A 22,462-nucleotide genomic window follows, 5' to 3' on the forward strand; every position below is an offset into this window, starting at 1 on the left:
TTGTGAAGTTCTATTCTCAAGGAACATGCATAGTACAGATGGTCCTATGTTTGTATAGCTCTGTGTGCACAAATGCCAGTAAGCATGGTTTAGGTAAAAAAAAAAAAAAAGTCACCCAAAAGCAAGGTTCAAATTTCACTTACCCTGTTGTAATAGCTCTGAGTAATTACATAAAGTAAAACTCAATGCTTGTTCTTGGGGTCACAAATCACTATTAAATAATAGATACACATCATGATTATAGATGATCAATCACATCACTTTTTCAAAGCCTATCAATGACTGGTCACTGTGCTGAAGTTCACCGAAAAAGTGTAGCTGTGCTGCCTCCTTTTTCCCAGAGATAAACTCACAAGACATTTCACAAAATGAATAATCAAAAGAGAGAATTGGCCAGTAAAGGTGAAACTACAGCAAAGAAATCAAAAATGATAATGCTGGAAGTGAAACTGAGATTCAAATTAAATGGAGTGACAAGAAACAGATATCTGACTAGGATTGCTGACAACATCACAGTTCAAGAAATTCTACAAAACCAATGAGGGAAACTTAGTGAAGGTGAACTGAGGGGCCTAATGAAAGAAAACAATTGTAAAGTAAGGAAAAGACTTTGAGAGGATGTGACAATATAAAAAAGACTTCAAATGAAAGCAACTCAGAGATATTTCAGGACACTGAATGTGCAAAGTTTCCTAAAACTTTGAAGGTGGTTTCAAACTTAAAATGGAGGATGACAATCCTCCAAGGCATAGAAAAGATATCCTTATTGTGTTATACCAGGAGAAGAAGCAAATATTGTTCAAAGTACTCTTGATAATATTTTATAAACATAAAATCCTTTTAAGTCTCATTTAAAAATTACAGTGCACTAAATACATACTAGTTTTACTATATTTTTATTTCCCTATACATTTACAGCCATCAGTAAGAAAGTTTTAATGTTTTGATAGAAATATTTAGAAGACATAGAATCATAGTATTTTCCCCTATTGATTATTGCGATTGCTTTGCAGAGATTTAGCTTTCATGTCATTTTTACCTTTATATGCAACCCAACAAAGCAAGAACTGCCTACTCTGAAACTTGATACCATTCATTCACCAACTGCCAAAGTCTGATGGCATAACTTATTTATATTATTTAGTGTAAATAACTCTTGATGATTGCACATGTTAGTGAACAACATATCTTTCTTAGGCCATTGGTTAGGTAGCTCTCTGAAAGAGACAGAGTTACTGGAGGTGTTTTCGGCATTTTTGTCCCCATCTACTTCCTTTGCATATGAATGGACACTAAAATATGGTTGGTAGCTACCTACTGTGGTAGCACAATATTTTTCTTTCCTTCTTTCACTTGATCTACTCGTTGATTGGTTGTTATGATTTCCCTCTCAAGACATCTCACCTCTTTTCCTCTACTGAGGCTGTTTTGGATGATAGAACTTTTACAAGCAAAAATAGCAGCTGCAAGAAAACAAACAAAAGAGAGAGTGTCAGTTACTAGAAACAGAAACGCCTAATATCTCCTATTCCATTGCTATTTTCCAAGTAGAGCTTCTGACCTATTTGTCACCTAAGCACTTGTTATAAAACATTAGGCATAATATGGGATTCTGTTTCTAAAATATAGATGACTTTCATATATGTCTTTTGTGTAAAAAGACAACCTATTAAACTGCACGTGTAATTATTTTATTCCCTTGCAGGATCAAAAAGAAAAAGGAGAAATCTTTTAGTAGGAGTAAGAAATATTTTAGCTCTCAATCTGTGTCCCCTTGGATAATTTATACTAAAATTATTTAAAAGATTTCAAAAGAATTTTGTGTCTATGTGCCTGCACACATGGGGCTTGTAAAATCTAAAATGATATAAAGTTGCCTGAATTCAATTTCATGATAGCACTATTCTGTTTATACTTAGCAAGTAATTCCCTAAAATATCAATAATATGCATTAGGATTACTATAGTATATTCATTAGCTATATTGGAATCTTAAATCAGAATTCACTTAAATGTTGTTCAGTAATTAGTATGGATCATCAATGAGTAGGCAATTTGTTAAAACCTAAATACTCCAAGTCAGAAGGACTTGAGTGAAACTGAGGAACCCACCATTTAAATAAATGTCTTGAATAACTCTGATGATAGTTAACTGAGGACTAAATTTTAAGAAATATGTAAAAATAGGCCTGTCATTAATTTAGTGCAATGTGAATCAAAGACAGTCTAATGAAGGTGGAAATGTATAGTTTATGGAATTAGATTGCTTGACATCAACATTAATTCCTTCACTTACAAAATGTGTAATCTTAGTTAAGCCAGAAACTGTGCCTCAGATCCTTTACCTGTAAAACGGAAAGTAGAACAGAACAAGTTTTGTAAAGATGATGTGAAATAATTCTTCTAAGGATTTAACGTGGTGACTGACACAGAGGAAGTGCTTAAAAACAGCTGATTCATATTGATTTTCTCTCTTTTCTCCACAGGTTCTACAGATCACCTTGTTGTTCTCCAAAGTTCTAATTTCATGTGAGAATGTTCTATAGGATACCCTCATGTCATAGCCAGTCTCTTCTATATTTATTCTATTTGAATTTTAAGAGAATTTTGAATTCTGGACTTTCTCTAACATATCCTTTTAAACATATCCCTGGGCTTCCCTGGTGGGTCAGACAGTAAAGAGTGTGGGTGCAATGCAGGAGACCCAGGTTCAATCCCTGGGATGGGAAGATCCCCTGGAGAAGGAAATTGCAACCCACTCCAGTATTCTTGCCTGGAAAATTCCATGGACAGAGTGGGTAGCAGACCATAGTTCATGGGGCTGCAACGAGTCGGACATGACTGTGCGAGTAACACAATACAACAAGATGACTGGTTGACTATTTTGTAGGAAAGTTGCCCTTATCTAATTGAGTATCTGTGCATCTCCTTGTGGAGAAGGCAATGGCATCCCACTCCAGTACTCTTGCCTGGAAAATCCCATGGCCGGAGGAGCCTGGTGGGCTGCCGTCTATGGGGTCGCACAGAATCGGACACAACTGAAGCGACTTAGCAGTAGCAGCAGCAGCAGCAGCAGCATCTCCTTGTGGCTCTCACTGCTTCCTTAGTTCTACCAAAGATGTGGCTATGGGGTGGGAAGATTTTCTTCTCATTGAAGTCAGGGTTAAAAGTTTTTTTCTTTTTTTTTCTCCATTAAACTAGGTAAACACTATTATATGGTCCCATTACTGCAAAAACCTGTAATTATATTGGCACACTCTGTAGGCAGATGTGAAGAAGGAAATGACAACCCACTCCAGTATCTTGCCTGGGAATGGGGTTGCAAGAGTCGGACATGACTTGGCAACAAAACCATAGGCACGTGTATAGACTACATACTGCTCCTTCCTAATTAATCTTTTTTGTGCTTAAGTTCATATGTGAAGCATATTTCAAAGAAAAGGAGAGGAAAGGGTTTAAATGATCATGACCAATGACATCCCCCAAATTCAGTAATCATACTTCACCCTTCCTCCCACAGAAATAATGAATAAAGAGAGGCAGAAGGAACAGACATGATTCTCTGACAAAGTCCTTCCTCATGGAAATGCAAGATGGGAGTGAACAGGACTAATCAATATCCATTTTGGTAATGTGCAGCAAGTACAGAGGCAAGGCCCATCAGGGACTGAAACACTGACATAAAATGCAAATTTGAATATAATGTATCTGGCCCTTTGCACCACACCACTACAGCAGGCTATGCTTGCTACTTTCTAAACATGGAATGATGCAAACTTGCATCTTTGAAATTCAAATTTTGAAGTCCTTGTTGCAATATGGCTGAGTTTTACTATACTTTCCTCACAGTTGGTCAATGGCAAATTGGCTGGTAGTATACAGTATATAAAATGTACTAGTGGGATAAAGTAATTAGTATTTAATAATGTAAATACTAGTTACAAAGACAAAAGTAGTAATTGTATATACTGTGAAAGATATCTGGATTTTCCTACAGACACTCTATATATACACTGCCTCGGTACCTTCACTTGGATCTGTCTTTCCCCCCAACCCTCAGGATATCTGCAACCAGTAGGAACTAAATGTTCAACAGGTGTGCATGATACATTTGCTACATATTTTGAATATTCCCTCTTAACATCAGTTTCCACCCGCCCCTCCCCAATCAGTACCATTGCAGGATGAAAACTTAATTAGATGCAACAGTCCATTATAGTGAAATAAACAAGCCAAATTCAAGGAGCTCACCAAAGAAACAAAAACAATGACTGGGAAAATAACTATTTAGCAAAATACATATTAACAGAAAGTATCACTCATACTTTCTGCCACTTCAGTCTACTAGATCTCTAGCCCTTTCCCCTTCCTACTATTTCAAGTAGTCCTTTGCCTAAAGAAGTCAACTGGTTCTGGACAAAAGAACCATTTCCGAAGCTCAGGGCTGAGATGAAAAGCAGAAGCATCCCCTTCACACTGCAGCATGAAAACAGGTCTTCAGAATATAAAAAAGAATTTAAGGTACTCTTTCCCTAAGGTACGTGTGTACATATGATGGCTTATGATGTTATTAGCACAGTAGTATGCTTTGTCAATCTTGGATGATCTAACACTTGAAAAATTATTTCTAAATGGAAAATTGATAGGTATGATGTTTAGAGATTCTACCTATGTGAAAGTTGGATAATTCTTATACACTTTTCCATCAGTGGTTACAAAATTTTACAAGGTTATTACTTAATTAGATCATGTTTAGATCATGCCCTGAGATTCTTGACACTTACCTTTACTTAGGGCTTCCCTGGTAGCTCAGCTGGTAAAGAATCCGCCCTCAATGCTAGAGACTCTAGTTCGATTCCTGGGTTTGGAAGATCCCCTGGAGTAGGCAACAGCTACCTAACTCCAGTATTCTGGCCTGGAGAATTTCATGGACTCTATAGTCCATGGGGTTGCAAAGAGTCGGACACAACTCAGTGACTTTCACACACAGACACCTTTACTTAATACATATAAATTTAATTCTTTCTTCACACATTAATTTTGAAAATGTTAAAAAATACAGAGAATATACAATAATATGTTAATGTATTATTGTTGTTTATGGTTTGTATATATGTATAACATATGTAAAAGAAATCAAACATTACTAATCGTGTTGAAATCTTTATTATTTCCTCTGTTCTCAGGGGTACCTACAATAGTAAATATAGCTTATTATTTTCCAAAATACATTATATTTTTCATATTTATTGGTGTCTATAAACAATGACAATATTATATTGCACATGTTACTCATATAAATCATACTTGACCTTTACTTTCAACTCTATTTTCATCCTCTTATTCTGCTGATGTATTTAAATCATTTAATTTATTTCAGAAATTGACAATAATTAATTTCTTCCCTTTCTATTAAGAAACATCTAGGCAGTTTTTCTGATTTCCCTATTACTAACATTTATACAAAAGGTTCTTTCTATACAAATGACACATTCTCTAAAGTATCTACAGAGTATGAGTTTTTTCCACAATTATTACATTTTGAATTATATTGCAGTTTTTTTGATCCTTTCACTAACTCAAATTCAACTTGATTAAAAAAACAACAAATGTTTTCCCACTTTCTCCAAAATAAGCACAATGTATTTGCTTTATGATTTTTTTTATTACAGATACCTCTCTGTATGCCAAGTATAAAAATTTCAATTATCCTACAATTATCCACTAACAAAGCAGGCACAGTATTCTGGGAAATCATTAAGTTCAGACAAAAACAAATATTTAGGTTTAGATGAGAACCAAAATAGTATTATATTTGTCAGGTGTCTATTGTTATAAGTAATCCTGTATCATCTTCATATAGTGTCAGAGATAGGATGGTTAGAAGCTGTGCATAAAAGTCTTCATGAAGATTGTTTTATTTGAAGTTCTCCCTTAATTATAGAGGTGTTAGTACCTCGATTTCTCAGCCCAAAATAAGGATGGGGCAGGGTAGTAACTTGACAATAGAACCTGGAATTCAAATTTGTGTTACCTTAGCCCCATGAACCTATTAGAAGGTTTGCTAAGTTTCTCAGTCTCCATGCAGACTCTTCTGAAGGTGGCAGATGCTCTTAATGAAAGTGTAGTCCTAAATGCTAGGCTTTCTTTCTTTCTTTACTCTCCCAGATCATGGTCTCCACACTGTCATTGTCATCAGAATCCTCCAATGCCTTCAAGTAGCTGTATTTGTATTTCCCTTGCTCTCCCAGTCCTTCTCAGTGAAAGAGGTGGTTCAAATTATCTAGTCACACATTACTAGAAACAGAAGTCCTCTGTGATACTGGTATTCAATTCCTTCCTACTGGAATTTTTCTTCACTCCTGCTAAATTATACCCTAATCAAATTTCATTCTCAAAATCCTACCTCAAACAGATTCGTGATTGGTAGGGGCACCATGAGGATTTTGAATGAGTGTGCAAAATAATCCCTTTATAAATATATTTTCAAGTACAGCCTCTCTCGACTTCTTTACTCCCTATATACACATATTATGATTTACATTGGGAGATGGACACTAGTTACCTTCCCTTGAATTTGGGTTGGCTTTAGTTAGTTGCTTAAGAAAACGATATTACAAATGTGACTGTGGAGCTTCTGAGTCTAGGTCATAAGAATCTTTGTAGTTCATGCCCAGGTCTTCAAGAATACTTGTTCTTGGGATGCTCTCTCAGAACCTAGCTACCATGCAGTAAGAAATGCAAGCCACATAAAGTGGAGACATGGAGGTGATCTAGGCAACAACCCCGCCTGAGCAATCGACTCCCAGCCAGCACAACTGCAACCATGTGAATGAGCCATTTTGAATATCTTGCCAAGACTAGCTGCAAGATGACTCATCACTTGTCTCTACTCTCTCTTAATGAAAATGACTACATTTTCATTCAAAGCATCTGCCATCTTCAGAAGAGTCTACATGGAGACTGAGAAACTTAGCAGACCTTCTAATACCTTCTAAAGTAACACAAATTGGAATTCCAGTTTCTATCACCAAGTTACTACCCTGCCCCTATCCTTATTTTGGGTTGGGATATCAAGATACCAACACCTCTGCAAGAATGGTTTAGGCAAAAGAAATGCTATTAAAGATGTTTAATGGTCTTCTATGTCCTCTTTAAGAGAGGAAGAATGTTAAGGGAACTACACAAATTAAATTTTACTCAATTATTGGGAGACAACGGTTAGAAAAGACTGGAGAAAAGGCAAAAGACCATATTATGCAGGGACCTGGATTAGTCATTTTAAGGAGCTCACATTTGATTGTATAGAAGATAGGGAGATGTTGAAGGCCTTTAATCTGAGAAACAGCATGGCCAAATTAGTCTTTAAATCAACCATCTCAGGTGTTATGTAGATAATAAATTGCAGATTGAAGTAGAAGACAGACAATGCCTGTGACAGAGTTGGGACCTTGCAACAAGGATCATTTGGCAGACACAAGAAGATGGTCATCTGTATGATGACCAGGAAGCAGACCCTCTCCTGACACCAAATCTGGACTTCCAACCTCCAGAACTAATAACAGAATTCCCAGTCTTCAATTCATGGCTTCCCAGAAGAAAGACTCAAAAATCCAGATTTCTTCAGAGAACTATGACCGTGTGGCTAAATTCTGGCCAGTGAGATAAGAAAAGAAATGATGTGCCTTAAAAGAGAAAGACTTGACCCAACCTTTTCCTCTGCCACACAGACAGAAGATAAACTAAGGTCACAGAGTGGCTGGAAGAGACTTGATTCTTAATGTGCAGAGCTGCTTGGAGAGAGAGAAAGTAAGCCTCTTAACCACTACTATATGGATTTAAACAAAAGTAAAAGAGAAAGAAATACTTATGGTAAAACAAGGGAAAGAAATCACTGTTATAATTCAGATCATATAAAATAAGATCTTGACCTAAGTATACATGGAGAAGTAGGAAGGACTTCAGAGATATTATGGAGAAAATCTAACAGCATTTTTGATGGATTGAATGCAGGGATAAAGATGAGGGAGGAATCAAGTGTGACTTCCATTCTTCTTGCTCTGAAATGGAAATAAAAATGTGCTAAAAATTAATATGATAGAGGGAAAATATAGGTTTGACTCACTGAGTTTGAAGTTCCTATAAGAAATTAAGTTAGTGACATCCAGCAAATCTTGGCTATATAAATGTGCATGGAGGAGCTAGGGCTGGAAATTCACTAATTCACTAACCCATTAATGATTAAGTGGCTACCCGGCCCCAGGAACTACTTTAGGTGACAGATTTAGAGCAGAACCCTTCCTTGTGGAAGAAGGGACAATAAAAGGGACAGACAGTAAATATTAATATAGTAAATAATAAATAGAGAATAATTAAGGTACTATTTTGATAGACTAGTTAGGAAGGGTAGGGGATCTAGATGGGAAAGACTTAAAAGCAAGCAAGGGAAAGGTACCTCAAGAGAATAAAAGAGAAGAGAGCAAAACATAAAAATATGACAGTACTCTGCTAGGTCAAGGACCTTAGGAAATGAATCAAAGACTGTTTTCATTTATATAATGAAAGGTGAAATTTTTCTCAAGTGTTTATATAACTACAGGATTATTGTAGGATAACCCTTTTTAAAAGTGTTTTTCTAAAATAACTGTCATCAATATTAAACGACAGATAAAAATCAAAGTAGGGAACAGCATTTCTTAGCATAATGAAACATCTCTGGAATTCTGAAACAGTATAAACATATGAAAGAAGCATATCATACAAGTTTCTTATCAAAAGACTAACACATAAAATTATTATGCTAATAATATAATCCATATTATTAAGAATTTACATATGTAATATTGGACATACATTTTTTTAAAGTTTTATTCTATATTCTGCATGTGTACGTGAACAATATAAACTTATTTTTAGGTGTGACTTCATAGACGAAAGTGTTAGTTGTTCAGCCGTGTCTAACTCTTTGTGACCTTATGGACTGTGGCTCATCAGGCTCCTCTGTCCATGGAATTCTCCAGGCAAGAATACTGGAGTGGGTAGACATTCCCTTCTCCAGGAGATCTTCCTGAACCAGGGATCGAAACCAGGTTTCCTGCATTGCAGGTGGATTCTTTACTATGTGAGCCACTAGGGAAGCCCTGTAGAAAATACTGGCTAAAAATTTTTAAAGCACTTTATAAATTTCAAAGCAATTTTACACCCATTGTAAATATAGAAGATCAACTTCAGTTAGATACATAAATATCAAATATTTTCTCATGTAGGACACAATATATAAGGAGTTTCATGGACTTTCTAAAAGGAGGAATGCTGTATGAATCGCTATGTACATATGATCTGGCCTACAATATTGTCAAACTGACTTATGGAACCATAAGAAAGCTTTACTACAAAATAAATGACTAACAAAAACAATAGAGTTATATTTTAGAAAAATGTGCAGTTTTATTTGAGTATTTTTTAAATACAGAGGCAGTAGTAGACTATTGCTTACATTTAGCTACAGCTTTTGCTTTTCAGTGGCACGTTCAATAATTTTTGGTTTATTAATGAGCTTGAGTGTTCTCTACAAAGGAATAAGCTTCTCTTATAGAAAGTATTTTTTATATATGCCAAAATCATCTGTTTTCATCTGTAATACAATTATCATCCATTGTTTACTTCAGATATTAAAATATTATCATCTTGTATCACGTTTTCATAGAATTTGTCTTATTAACTGCTTGTCACAAATGAAATTCCAGTACCATGAAATAAAGGGAAATAGAGTTGAAAGGAAAAAATGTGCTTATGTAGGAGTTCTTGTACAGTCATTAATATTGTGAACCATATATGAGATCAGAATAATTTTTATTCCCAGAAAAAAGCATTGATGTCATTAAAAGAATAGCAGTTGATCTTGAGGTGATAAAAATTGACATGATGGTTTTCATATTTTGTGTGCCTGTTAAATACAGCTTCCTGTACTCAAAATACAGCTTCCTGTACTCAAAATAATCATGCTGCACTGACTACTGAGAGGTGGAGATTGAAAAAAATCTGTAGAAGATATTTTGAGAAGAGAGAAAAGCACGTGTAACAACAGTCAAACAATCATGTTGTATTAAGTACAGGTAATAAAAATGCACTATTATAATCACCAAGCTACTGTACCTCTAAAAGCTCATTTTTAAATTGTGCAATGATTTGAAAGGTTTGAAAATGGGTGCAGAATAAAATTTCCAACAATTTTTATTGTATGGGTCACTGAAAAATACTCTATACTGATTTACCTTTGATAGATGGATAAAGAAACAAACGTAAAAAGAGAAAAACAGCCTTAAACATGCTCTAGGAAGTTATTCCAAACAGTGTCAGACATAACTCTGAATTGTTATCTATTACCTCCATAGAAAAGTTCTGTTTTCTGTTTAGGCTAGGAAATAATGGAAATTTCAATCTGTGGTTGATTGTCAGGGTTATTATTAAACTAAAAACCCTAAAATAATTCCACTTCCTTTCTGTTATTCTGCAATCTCTTTTTCTGATACATCTCTTCAAAAGAAATTTTCAAATTTATTTCTCATTACTTTTCATAGGAAAAAAAGCCTCAAGATATCATACACACTTGCACACATATTCACAATATCAGGGTAAAAACAGGTGTAATATGATGCAAATCTTTAGGGATTATAACTTTGAAAAGTATTTGAATCCTAATAGAGATTTCTTTAATTAAAGAAGTCTTCAGTAAAAGTTTGTAGAGATTTTATACACAGTATGTGTCTGATGTCTCAAACAATTTATCCACTCTTTAATGTGGAATAAACGCTCATATTTCCAGTTCACATGCGTAAGTCTTAAGAAATATAACTTCTAGAAAAATCAACAGAAAACATAACTCAAGTCGTATTAAAGGCATAATTGTAAGAGAGAGTGGTTGTCAACTCTTCCCCATCTTTTTATCTTATGGAAAATATTTACTTTTTCCAACTACTAAAACAAAGCTTTTTGAGTACAGTTAAATAACTCAGGGTATATGAGAGAGTTAGTTTGTCATTTACTCTCTCTGCTCCTGTGAGGCAGCTAGTCTGCCTCTTTTCTTGAGCTCTAGAACACAAGTATTTGGAAGCTTAGAAATAATGCTTTTCCCATCCCACTGTCCATCAATCACTGAATTCTAATCTACCTCAGGCATAAACACAATCAGATTGACAAGGATATTATTTTTCTGGGAATGACTGTGTATGAGGGGCCGAAATTTCAGGTGTATAGGGTCACTAGTAGAATATCTCATTTACATGTTAAAAAAAAAACTCTTCATTTATTTATGCATAGCTTTTTCAGATGATCAAAAGCCCTAGATAGATTAAAAACACATGAATTCCTAACCAAATATATTATATATGCATATATAATAGCTACGGACTGTGTGCTTTGAGAAGAAAATACACATTGATAGTCTGCATTGCAAACTTTCTTTAAAGGACTAAATATGGTATCAGGTCCTCTGTAAATGACAGGAGACGATTTGTTTCATAATCCTTTATCTAGCTGACTACTTCTCTGCAGATGAAGATGCCAGCAAATGCTGAACTGGAACAGGAGAGTCAATCCTTGTTTGGTTAACAAATTCCTCGCAAAATATCTCCCCAAGCCCCCAGGAGCTGTAGTGATGTCATATCCGTTGTCCAGGTCTCCACACCTCTCTCAGCAGTTGCTCCCTTTATCTTTTTCTTGGGTCAAAACTTTTGAGGTGGGCTGGCTAGATAGCCCCGGGAGAGAGGGTAAATTGGGGCGTGAGGCTTGAAGGCGCTTCAGCACCTCGGTCAGCGCTCACCGCAGCTCAACCCACCCCTAGAGCTCCCGGACTCTCAGCTCTGAGAATGCCTGCGGAATGATCGCCCCCCAGGGCGGCTGCCGCTGCTGCCGCTACTGCTGTCGCTGCTGTTGCTACTGCTACCGCTCCTGCCACTGCCTCTTTCTCCACTCTGCTCTGACTGGCAGGCAGAAAGTGCAACTGACGAAGGAAAGGTCTCTGCAGTGAGAGTGGAGTGCCTACATAAAAGAGTAAAGAGGGGGCAAAAACGCAGATCAGAATGCAGGCGACGTCCAACCTACTCAATCTCCTGCTGCTGTCTTTGCTTGCTGGATTAGATCCTTCCAAGGTACGGGCAATATTTTAACTCTTGTTTGAAATAAATGTGCAATATGTAACAGACCGGACAAAAATGCATTAATTATGCAAAAAAAAAAAAAAAAAAAAAGGAAAGAAAGAAAAGAAACATTAAAGACAGCTTTTCTAGAAAGCCTGTGGTGCCTGGCGTATCCCACTGCTTGGAAGATACAAGGTGAACTACCCGAGGAATAGCTCCTCAAGGTAGAGTCCTGGAGAGAGGGGGGAGGGACCAGGAGCGAATATAACGTGTACTGGCAGCGGGCAATGCGGCTCTCCGGAGAATTTAGCTTATTTGATATCCAAGAGCTTAACGTTCTCTTCTGAAGTCGGACGGGTAATGCAAAGGAGTTGGCAGTTAAAATAATGCAGTTTGTAATCATGTTTAGGAGATGTGAACCTTTTCTTTGTTGAAAGGAGAGAAGCGTTTTCCAGCTGATTCTGGTAAATAATACTCCCGTAGCAGACGTGCTGCAGTTTGTGTCCAAAACATTTGGGATGCTGCTGGTAACACGCACGGCAGAGCAGCAGAGCTCTACTCCCTGCCATGGCTGAGAGGCAGTGGGCAAAGGGGCTTGTGTTTGTTTCTTTCTTTTCATTAAGGAAATTAGAGAGCACTGAGAAAGTTCTGATTACCAGTGTTAAGAAACAGGAAGTGAGAAACCTTTGAAACTAAGGAGTGGAATAGGAAGGATGTGTCCTCTCAGAGCTGTTGAACTCTGAAAATTATCCAGTACTGGCAATTAAAGTGAACGCTAACCTCTTTTGATAAAAAGTCAGGAAATATGCAGAAATATTTTCAGCAATATATAAGAAAAGTGTTGAGGATAAAGTGAGATAATTTGAGAGCATCAGCATTCTAATAAAACTGTAATTATCTGGAATAAGATACAAGGCATCTAGTAAAAAGAGTAAGGGAATACAATTTCAAAAACTATTTTATTTAACTGGTTAAGAATAATTTGACACAATAGGAAAAATGATGTGATGTGACAAAGTTATATTTTTGAATATAGTAAAGTTATTTTAAAATAACCATGTAGTGCAGAGAAATTGTTTCTTTTCACAATTGAATAGAACTAAGCATAGCCTAATATTGTGGTTGACTGAATATTTCTAGGCCTAAATAAGTACATAGTGAAAATTTAGAATCATGTCATACATACATATAATTATTTCTGCACACTTTTCATATTTAAAGACCTGATGAGAATAAAATAATTTTCTTTTAAAGTTATGGTTATGCTGATCAACACTGTGAAATTTTCATGTAGTATATTGTCTTAATGATCTTAATGGAATATTTTATACACTAAGGTATAGCTTTAAAGCATTTTACATCCAGGTACAAAGTGCTGATTTTGCTTTCATATTTTTTAATCTTTTTTTTTTCCATTTTTTTCTATGGATTTATGGTGACACATTACTTTGCCATACTTATATTCATTACAGCTCCAAATACATTCTATTATATAGTTCATTTGGAATATTCTTGGTAATACATTTTTAAAAAGCAAAGCTAATTACTGAGTTATTACATTAAAAAAATCATTAGACTTAAAGTAAACTTTGTAATTCTTTAAAATGATTTCATAATGCAGAGTTTTACTAACAACTGCATGTTCATTTGATTTTTATGATATCTTTAATGCATAAATATCTTCATTTCTGTATCCCATTCTTCCCCAAATTAAAAATATATATAAGAAGAGCTTCTGATAAATACTGAGATAAATCCTCCAAGTAAATGATCCTTTTTTAGTTAACATGATCTTCTAGTATTGATAAGTTTATTTCCATGTATTCAACAACAGAAAACTTTCCTTCAGACTTAATTCTGGCTGTTTGATACAACAGAGCTGAGAAATCTAGAAAAGAAAAGGCAAACATTAACTTTTCAAACTGTCCTTTTCAGCTTCTAGATATTGCAATGCAGTGTGCAAAGAACACCAGATGGGTATTTGCTCTACACCATATATGACAATATAGAGAATATTAAAATGTTCATAGCAAGTGATTTTAATGTTGTAGTCTTTGGACAGTAGACACATTTTGCTTCAAAAAAGTGAACATGTTATGTTTTATCAAACTTTTAAGAATCAACACACTATATCATCTCTCCTCCCCAAAATCACAAATGGTACCACTGAATTCTCAGAATGATTGTCAATTAGGTTATGAAATAGAAATTATATCAAATGTTATTTTTTTTACTAACTATATATTTTAGATAATAAAATAAGCATCCATAATGTAAATTGTTTGGTAAAATTGAAATTAAATTCTAATAATACAATAGCACACAAGACCAGTTTGTGGACAAATAAGTAATAATTAAGTGATGAAACTTAAACATAGAAAAATTCTAAATAGCTAATTTTTTAATATTTTAACATGTCAGGGCTGATATATTTCAAAATCATATTTTCAAATAAATCCATTTAAGTATTCTTCTCTATTATTACATTTTTCATTTATACTATATATAAATCATGCATGAATACACACAAATTGGCAAAATAGGAGAGCTATTAAAATGGAATAGACTTTTTTTAGGTAAAATATTATCACATATAACAAATATTAGAGAACTAAATTTTAGAGCATGCTTATTATATATTAATTTGTCTGGAAAAAAAGGCCTTCTAACAATAGTACCAATTCCATTTCATAGAAGATATATTTATGTTTATAATCATTCTTCCTGAGATTGAAACTTACAGATCATATATGACTTTATAAAGTGCTTAGATATCGCCATCTTATGGTAAGATAAATTACTTGAAAATCAATTTTATATTTAAATTAAAAAAAACATTTATTATCATCGGATGAACTTACTTTCAGCATGCATTTACTTTCTTTTCTCTCATTTAATATACCAGAAAATTGGTAAGATTAGTATTTTCTTTCAGTAAAGGAATGCAATTCAATACTAATCAATTATTTGTATTTTATATAGACATTATCTATTTCCTCTCAAAAAAATCATGAGAATTATGTTTTCTTAATTAAAATCTTATTAACAACTTTCCAGTTCCATTCAGAAAAACTCAAGGGTGTATCACTTTGCTTATTTTAAGAGCTATCAAATAATTTTGCTTGTAATGGAGTATCTGAACTACAGGCAATGTGCCAAATCATCATTCATTCAATAAATAAAGAAAAACCTGAAGCTTGTAAGAATTCAATTATTGCAGAGAAAGGACTATTTCTGTGTAGGAAATTCCTGAGGGCGGCTGCTAGATGGCATCTCTGTGCTTTTAAACTGAAGGCACAGAGTTTAGTAATGACCTTGATAGTAGGAGAGTGAACCTCTTTTTCTTTTACAAGAATATCTTTAGCAGACCATTATTTGAACATCATAACAAAACAGTAATCCCTTGAAACAGAACCATGAATTTCTCTTCTCTGCAATGCTGAATTATAAAGAAAGGAGCTATAAACGTGACTGTGCAGATTTCAAACAGAACATTTATACCAGGTTCAGACACTTGGGGAGCAGTTAAAAAGAGGTGACATAGGCATAGCCACACATTGCAGTGACTGTTAATACTTTAAAGCAGTCATACTTGTGTGATAAATATATTGCAAAATGCCCTAGTATGCTTAGACTGAGAAAGCATTCACTATGTCCTTACCTAGAAATATTTTAAAGAACTTATTACCATGGTACTTGCTGACACCACAGACATAAAATGAAACAATGATTCAGCAATAATCCTCAACACAAACTGTTTTTCCTCTCCAAAACAACTTGGCCCATTAGAACTCTTGCTTTAAATAAAACAGTTGTGTTAAGCCATATAAACATGATAGGAAGTAAGAGAATTTCAATAATTATATTGTTATATCTTCATAACATAAGATGTTATGTGCCTACGTAAAAGTGCCTTTGTATTTTGGTATTGCTAAAGAAAATTATCAAAGACCTAAATTGGCTAGGGGTGGCTTTAGTACATAAATCTAGTTAAAGTTCATGTTTTTGTAGCTTTTAAATGAAAATGATAACAGCAAAAACAGCAAGAGAAATAAATTGAGATCAGTATCAATTTGCTTTAAAAGTCATCTTTTAAAGGTGACTTAAAAATCTATCTTCTCCTGTAACTCCTGTTTGCCAGACACATCCTCTATACAACAGGATCAACTCATATTAGAACAGAAAATACTAATCGATAGAATCTGGCAGGGACCTATAATTACACACCAATAAACTCTGGTATGGTAAAAAAGTGAAAAGTTCAATACAGTCCATCTATGTTTTGAAAAAGTAAATGACTTCCTTACTCCCATTCTATAACACCCTTCTTAACACAATTAAACGTTTATTTTGAAATGTAAATATTCTTTCTTACTCTTTCAGTAACTTGACAAGGTTAAAATGGTACTGCTGGCCTTTGTTTTTCTTTGAAAATTCTTTTTTTTTCATCATTTTTTTAAAATTTTATTTTATTTTTAAACTTTACATAATTGTATTAGTTTTGCCAAATATCAAAATGAATCCACCACAGGTATACATGTGTTCCCCATCCTGAACCCTCCTCCCTCCTCCCTCCCCATACCATCCCTCTGGGTCGTCCCAGTGCACTAGCCCCAAGCATCCAGTATCATGCATCGAACCTGGACTGGCAACTCGTTTCTTACATGATATTTTACATGCTTCAATGTCATTCTCCCAAATCTTCCCACCCTCTCCCTCTCCCACAGAGTCCATAAGACTGTTCTATACATCAGTGTCTTTTTTGCTGTCTCGTACACCGGGTTATTGTTACCATCTTTCTAAATTCCATATATATGCGTTAGTATACTGTATTGATGTTTTTCCTTCTGGCTTACTCCACTCTGTATAATAGGCTCCAGTTTCATCCACCTCATTAGAACTGATTCAAATGTATTCTTTTTAATGGCTGAGTAATACTCCATTGTGTATATGTACCACAGCTTTCCTATCCATTCATCTGCTGATGGACATCTAGGTTGCTTCCATGTCCTGGCTATTATAAACAGTGCTGTGATGAACATTGGGGTACACGTGTCTCTTTCCCTTCTGGTTTCCTCAGTGTGTATGCCCTCTGTAATTTTCTAACAGTTCTCTTTAGAAAATAAGTATTGTGATGACCCATTCTCTGTTGGGATGGAAAGCAGCACCAGAGTGAGAAGCAAAGGGGTCAGGATTCCAGACAAGACCCTCATTTTTCATCCCAACTTTGCCATTCTTATGTATATATGTGTGTGTTTATTACATATGTGCTCATGCTCGGTCGCTAAGTTGTGTTCTACCCTTTGTGACCCCGTGGACTGTAACTCATGTAATTTTCCAGGCAATAATACTGAAGTGGGTTGCCATTTCCTATTTCAGTTACATATATATAATATAATAAATATACACACATATATAACTTTGTGAAGCTTTGATCTCAGTGCTCTCACCTGTAAAAATGAGAAGCTGACATGTTCTTTTAATTTACCTAGGAGTATAGTTGATTTACAGTGTTGTGTATATGTTCTATATATCAGCTCATTTGTATCATTTGTTTTAGATTTCACATGTAGCTGATATCATATGATATTTACTTTTTCTAATTTCACTCAGTATATCACAATCCCTAGGTCCATCTATATTGTATCAAATGGCAATATTTCAGTCTTTTTAATGGCTGAGTAATATTCCATTGTATATATGTACCACATTTTTTATACATTCCTCTTTGATGGACATTTTAGGTTACTTCCATGTCTTGGATATTATAAATAATTCTGCAATGAACTTTGGAGTGCATGTTTCTTTTTAAATTATAGCTTTCTCTGGATATATGCCCAGGAGTGGGATAGCTGAACCATATGGTGGCTTTGTTTTGTTTTTTTTTTCTCCATATTGGCTATACCAATTTACATTGTCACCAAGAGAATAAGAGGGTTCCCTTTTTTCCATACCCATTCCAGCATTTGCTGTTTGCAGACATTTTGATGATGACCATTCTGACCTCTGTGAAGTGATACTCCATTGTATTTTTAATTTTTATTTCTCTAATACTTAAGAATGTTGAGCACCTTTACATGTGCTTCTTGGCCATCTCTGTATGTCTTCTTTGGAAAAAAAATGTCTATTTAGATCTTCTGCCTTTTTTTGGATTGGGTTGTTTGTTTTTATGATATTGACCTGCATAAGCTGTTTGTATATTTTGGAGCTTAAGCCCTTGTTGGTCACTTCATTTGCAAATATTTTCTCCTATTCTGTAGGTTGTCTTTTGTTTCACTTATGGTTTCCTTTGCTGTGGAAAAGATCTTAAGTTTAATAAGACTCTATTTATTTTTATTTCCATTACCTAAGGGGTGGATCCAAAAAGATATATGCTGTGATTTATGGCAAAGTGCATTCTTCCTATGTTTTCCTCTAAGAGTTTTATAGTATCTGGTCTTACATTTAGGTCTTTAATCCATTTTGAGTTTAACATTTGTGTATGGTGTTAGAGAATGTTCTAATTTTGTTTATTTACACATAGCTCTCTAGTTTTTCCCAGTGCTACTTATTGAAGAGACTGTCTTGTCTCCATTTGTCATAGATTAATTGATCATAGGTGTATGAGTTCAGGTCTGGGCTTTCTGTCCTGTTACATTGATTTATATGTTTGTCTTTGTGCCAGTGTCATACTTTTTTTTTTTTTTTTTTTTTTTTTTACTGTAGCTTTACAGTATAGTCTGAAGTCAGGGAGCCTGATTCCTCCAGTTCCATTTGTCTTTCTCAAGGTTCCTTTGGCTATTTGAGGTTTTTTGTGTTTCCTGGGCTCCAAAATCACTGCATATGCTGATTGTTGCCATGAAATTAAAAGACACTTACTCCTTGGAAGGAAAGTTATGACCAGCCTAGACAGCATATTAAAAAGCAGAGACATTACTTTGTCAACAAAGGTCCGACTAGTCTAGGCTACAGTTTTTCTAGGGTAGGGATGTGACAGTTGGACTATAAAGAAAGCTGAGCACCGAAGAATTGATGCTTTTGAACTACGGTGTTGGAGAAGACTCTTTGAGAGTGCCTTGGATTGCAAGGAGATGTAACCAGTCCATGCTAAAGGAGATCAGTCCTGGGTGTTCATTGGTTGGACTGATTTTGAAGCTGAAACTCCAATACTTTGGCCACCTGATGTGAAGAGCTGACTCATTGGAAAAGACCCTGATGCTGGGAAAGATTGAGGGCAGGAGGAGAAGGGGACAACAGAGGATGAGATGGTTGGATGGCATCACGGACTCGATGGACATGGGTTTGGGAGGACTCTAGGAGTTGGTGATGGACAGGGAGGCCTGGCGTGCTATGGTTCATGGGCTCGCAAAGAGTCGGACATGAGTGAGCAACTGAACTGAACTGTGTCTTCATACAAATATGACGCTATACACAGAATGCTATTAGAGCTCATCAATGAATTTGGTAAAGCTGTAGGATACAAAATTAATAAAAAAATATCTCTTGCATTTCTATACACTAACAAGGAAACAATCCTATTCACTGTCATATCAAAAAGAATAAAATACCGAGGAATAAACCTACCTAAGGAAATGGCAACCCACTCCAGTGTTCTTGCCTGGAGAATCCCATGGACTCCTGGTGGGCTCCAGTCCACGGGGTCGCAAAAAGTTGGACACGACTGAGCAACTAATACACAAGGTGGCGAAAGACCTGTACTCTGAAAACTATAAGACCCTGATGAAAGAAATTGAAGATGACATAAGCAGATGGAAAGATATATCATGTTCTTGGATTTAAAGAATCAATATTATCAAAATGACTACGCTGCCCAAAACAATCTGCATATTCAATGCAATATCTTATCAAATTATCAATGGCATTTTTTGCATTCAGTTCAGTTCAGTCACTCAGTCGTGTCTGACTCTTTGCAACCCCATGAATTGCAGCACTCCAGGCCTCCCTGTCCGCATTACTAGACAAAAAATCTACATATTCTTGAGACTTCTTTGTTAAATTCTAGAATAGCTCCATGCTATGGTTTGTATGCCTGTGCCCCCTCCCCTTCCCACAAGTCATAAGTTGAAGCCTAATCCCAAGGTGATGATATGAAAATGGGGCATTTGGGAGGTGATGAGATCATTAACATGGAGTCCTCATGAATGAGATTAAAGTTATTATACAAGAGGCCACAGGGAGATAGTTCACTCTTTCAACCATGTGAGAATGTAAGAAGTCTGGGACCTGGAAGAAGGAACTCAACTGATCAGCTGTAACATTGATCTTGAACTTCCGGCCTTCAGAATTGTAAAAAGTAAGTATCTGTTTACAAGACGCCCAGTCTGGGTTATTTTGTTATAGTAGTCCAAACAGACTAAGATATTCTATTTAATAACGTGTGACCACTCATTAAAAATTAGATTTTTTTTGTCGAGTCTAGCTTGTAAGATCACAAATTTTGAGAGACCTGAAGGCTGCACTCCTGACCTAGTCACCTCCTAATGGCCCCGTTTCTTTATATCATCACTTTGGGCATTAGGATATCATCTCATGAATTTAGGGAGAGAGAAACATTCAGACCACAGCAGTAATGGAGAAATGACCACTTCTATAAACATAATTTTCTTTTCTCTTGGATTGTCTTCCACTTCCTCTGTTTATATTGGTTCCCTTGCTTTTCTCAATAGAGACTTTACTATAAACTCCTTATAAAGACTTGACCCTAAATTAGACACAATAACATTTCTCCTGATTTGCACATCCAAATAAAAGTCCACCTAAGTGATTCAAGAATTGATTATTTCATACAAAGGGTAAAAATAGATGAGAGCAATCATATAATATCTAGATAGACCCTATCCATGACCAACTATTATTTAAGAAATATAGTATTTCAAAAACACCTGCAAACCGTACTGCGGTGAGGTTTAAAACACATGTTACTTAGACTGAAAGCCATTCTTGAGAAAGGGGGGGGGGGTGGTTTCCAAGATACAGAAATAAAGTAAGAGCAATTTGATCAACAGTGCCAATAATATAAATGGTGCTAATATTAATAAAAATACTCAAAAATGTTTTCAAAAGAATATAGTTTTCTAAAAACACTTATCTTTTGTGCTTTAAAAGGTTCAGGATGCAGAACACGTGTATACCTGTGGCAGATTCATTTCAATATTTGGCAAAACTAATACAATTTTGTAAAGTTTAAAAACAAAATAAAATTTAAAAAAAATAAATAAATAAATAAAAACAAGGTGTTGTAAAGCATATATCACAAAGTTATGCCTCCTGTCATTCTCATACCAAGCTTTCAGAAGAATAAAAATAATACCAGAAAAAGGGATCACAGACACTGCTATGTTCTTGCTTTTGCCTCTCCCTGGAAAGCTCTATCCTTCTTCCCCTTGTCAAAATTTACCTACATTTTAAGATGCAACTTAAAATGTCACTGCTTCCAGAAATCCTTTCCTGACACTCTCTGCACCCCAGGAGGAGGTAATCCTGATAAACTAAGAACTCTTATAAGAAAAGAATCATGTTTTATTTATCTTTGCATCTACAGCTGCTGGCACTGTGTTTGACACAGAATAGGTGTTCAGTGAACACAGAATAAATTGGATTTCTCCTCTTCCTAGACTTGTAAAACACTCTCTCCAATCACCCTTATTATACTTACCACTTTCTTTAAAACAACAAACAAATTAAAAAAAAAAAAAACAACTGGGTATTTACCATAATGTGTTTTCCCTACTAAATTATAATGTAGCTGAGGACAGGCTCTGTGTCATTTGTGGTCATGATTTTATCCTTTCCTATCTATCAACTAGCACAGTGCCTGTTCAGATATGGAATTTGTCAACATTTACTGAATGAGCAAATGAAGAAATGAAGCAAAAACCTTAAAGTCCTAGGTTAAATGACTCAAATCTGTGTTCTTTATCCATGTGCTCATTAGATAATATCTTAAGGGTAGGGAAGTAAGATTACTTTTAAGAACCTTGTTTTTTAAGGGCTTGGAACTAATACCAGGTTATTTATATTGAAGAATGCTGCAAGATTATTATCTTTTTAATTTTTTGATTAATTTCCTGTCCTGTCTCCCTATCCTTTAGTTCAGTTCAGTTCAGTCACTCAGTCGTGTCCAGCTCTTTGTGACCCCATGAACTGCCGCACACCAAGCCTCCCTGTCCATTACCAACTCCCAGAGTTCACTCAGACTCACATCCATCGAGTCGGTGATCCCATCCAGCCATCTCACCCTCTGTCCTCCCCTTCTCCTCCTGCCCCCAATCCCTCCCAGCATCAGTCTTTTCCAATGAGTCAACTCTTTGCATGAGGTGGCCAAAG

General features: G+C 35.3%; 1 protein-coding gene across 2 annotated transcripts in view; it reads left to right on the forward strand.

The window, feature by feature from the left end:
* The first annotated feature begins 11,592 nt into the window (after positions 1-11,592).
* OLFM3 (olfactomedin 3) overlaps positions 11,593-22,462 on the forward strand; it is a 222,479-nt gene continuing 211,609 nt past the window's right edge. Inside the window, exon 1 of one of the 2 annotated variants that reach the window (XM_070786019.1) lies at positions 11,593-12,148. In XM_070786019.1, the coding sequence (XP_070642120.1) occupies positions 12,080-12,148 (69 nt within the window). In that variant the 5' untranslated portion in view covers positions 11,593-12,079. The remainder of the gene's footprint in view (positions 12,149-22,462) is intronic. The other variant, XM_019958391.2, reaches the window with a different exon arrangement.

Source organism: Bos indicus, chromosome 3 (genome assembly GCF_029378745.1).
Source record: "Bos indicus isolate NIAB-ARS_2022 breed Sahiwal x Tharparkar chromosome 3, NIAB-ARS_B.indTharparkar_mat_pri_1.0, whole genome shotgun sequence".
Classification (NCBI taxonomy): Eukaryota; Metazoa; Chordata; class Mammalia; order Artiodactyla; family Bovidae; genus Bos; species Bos indicus.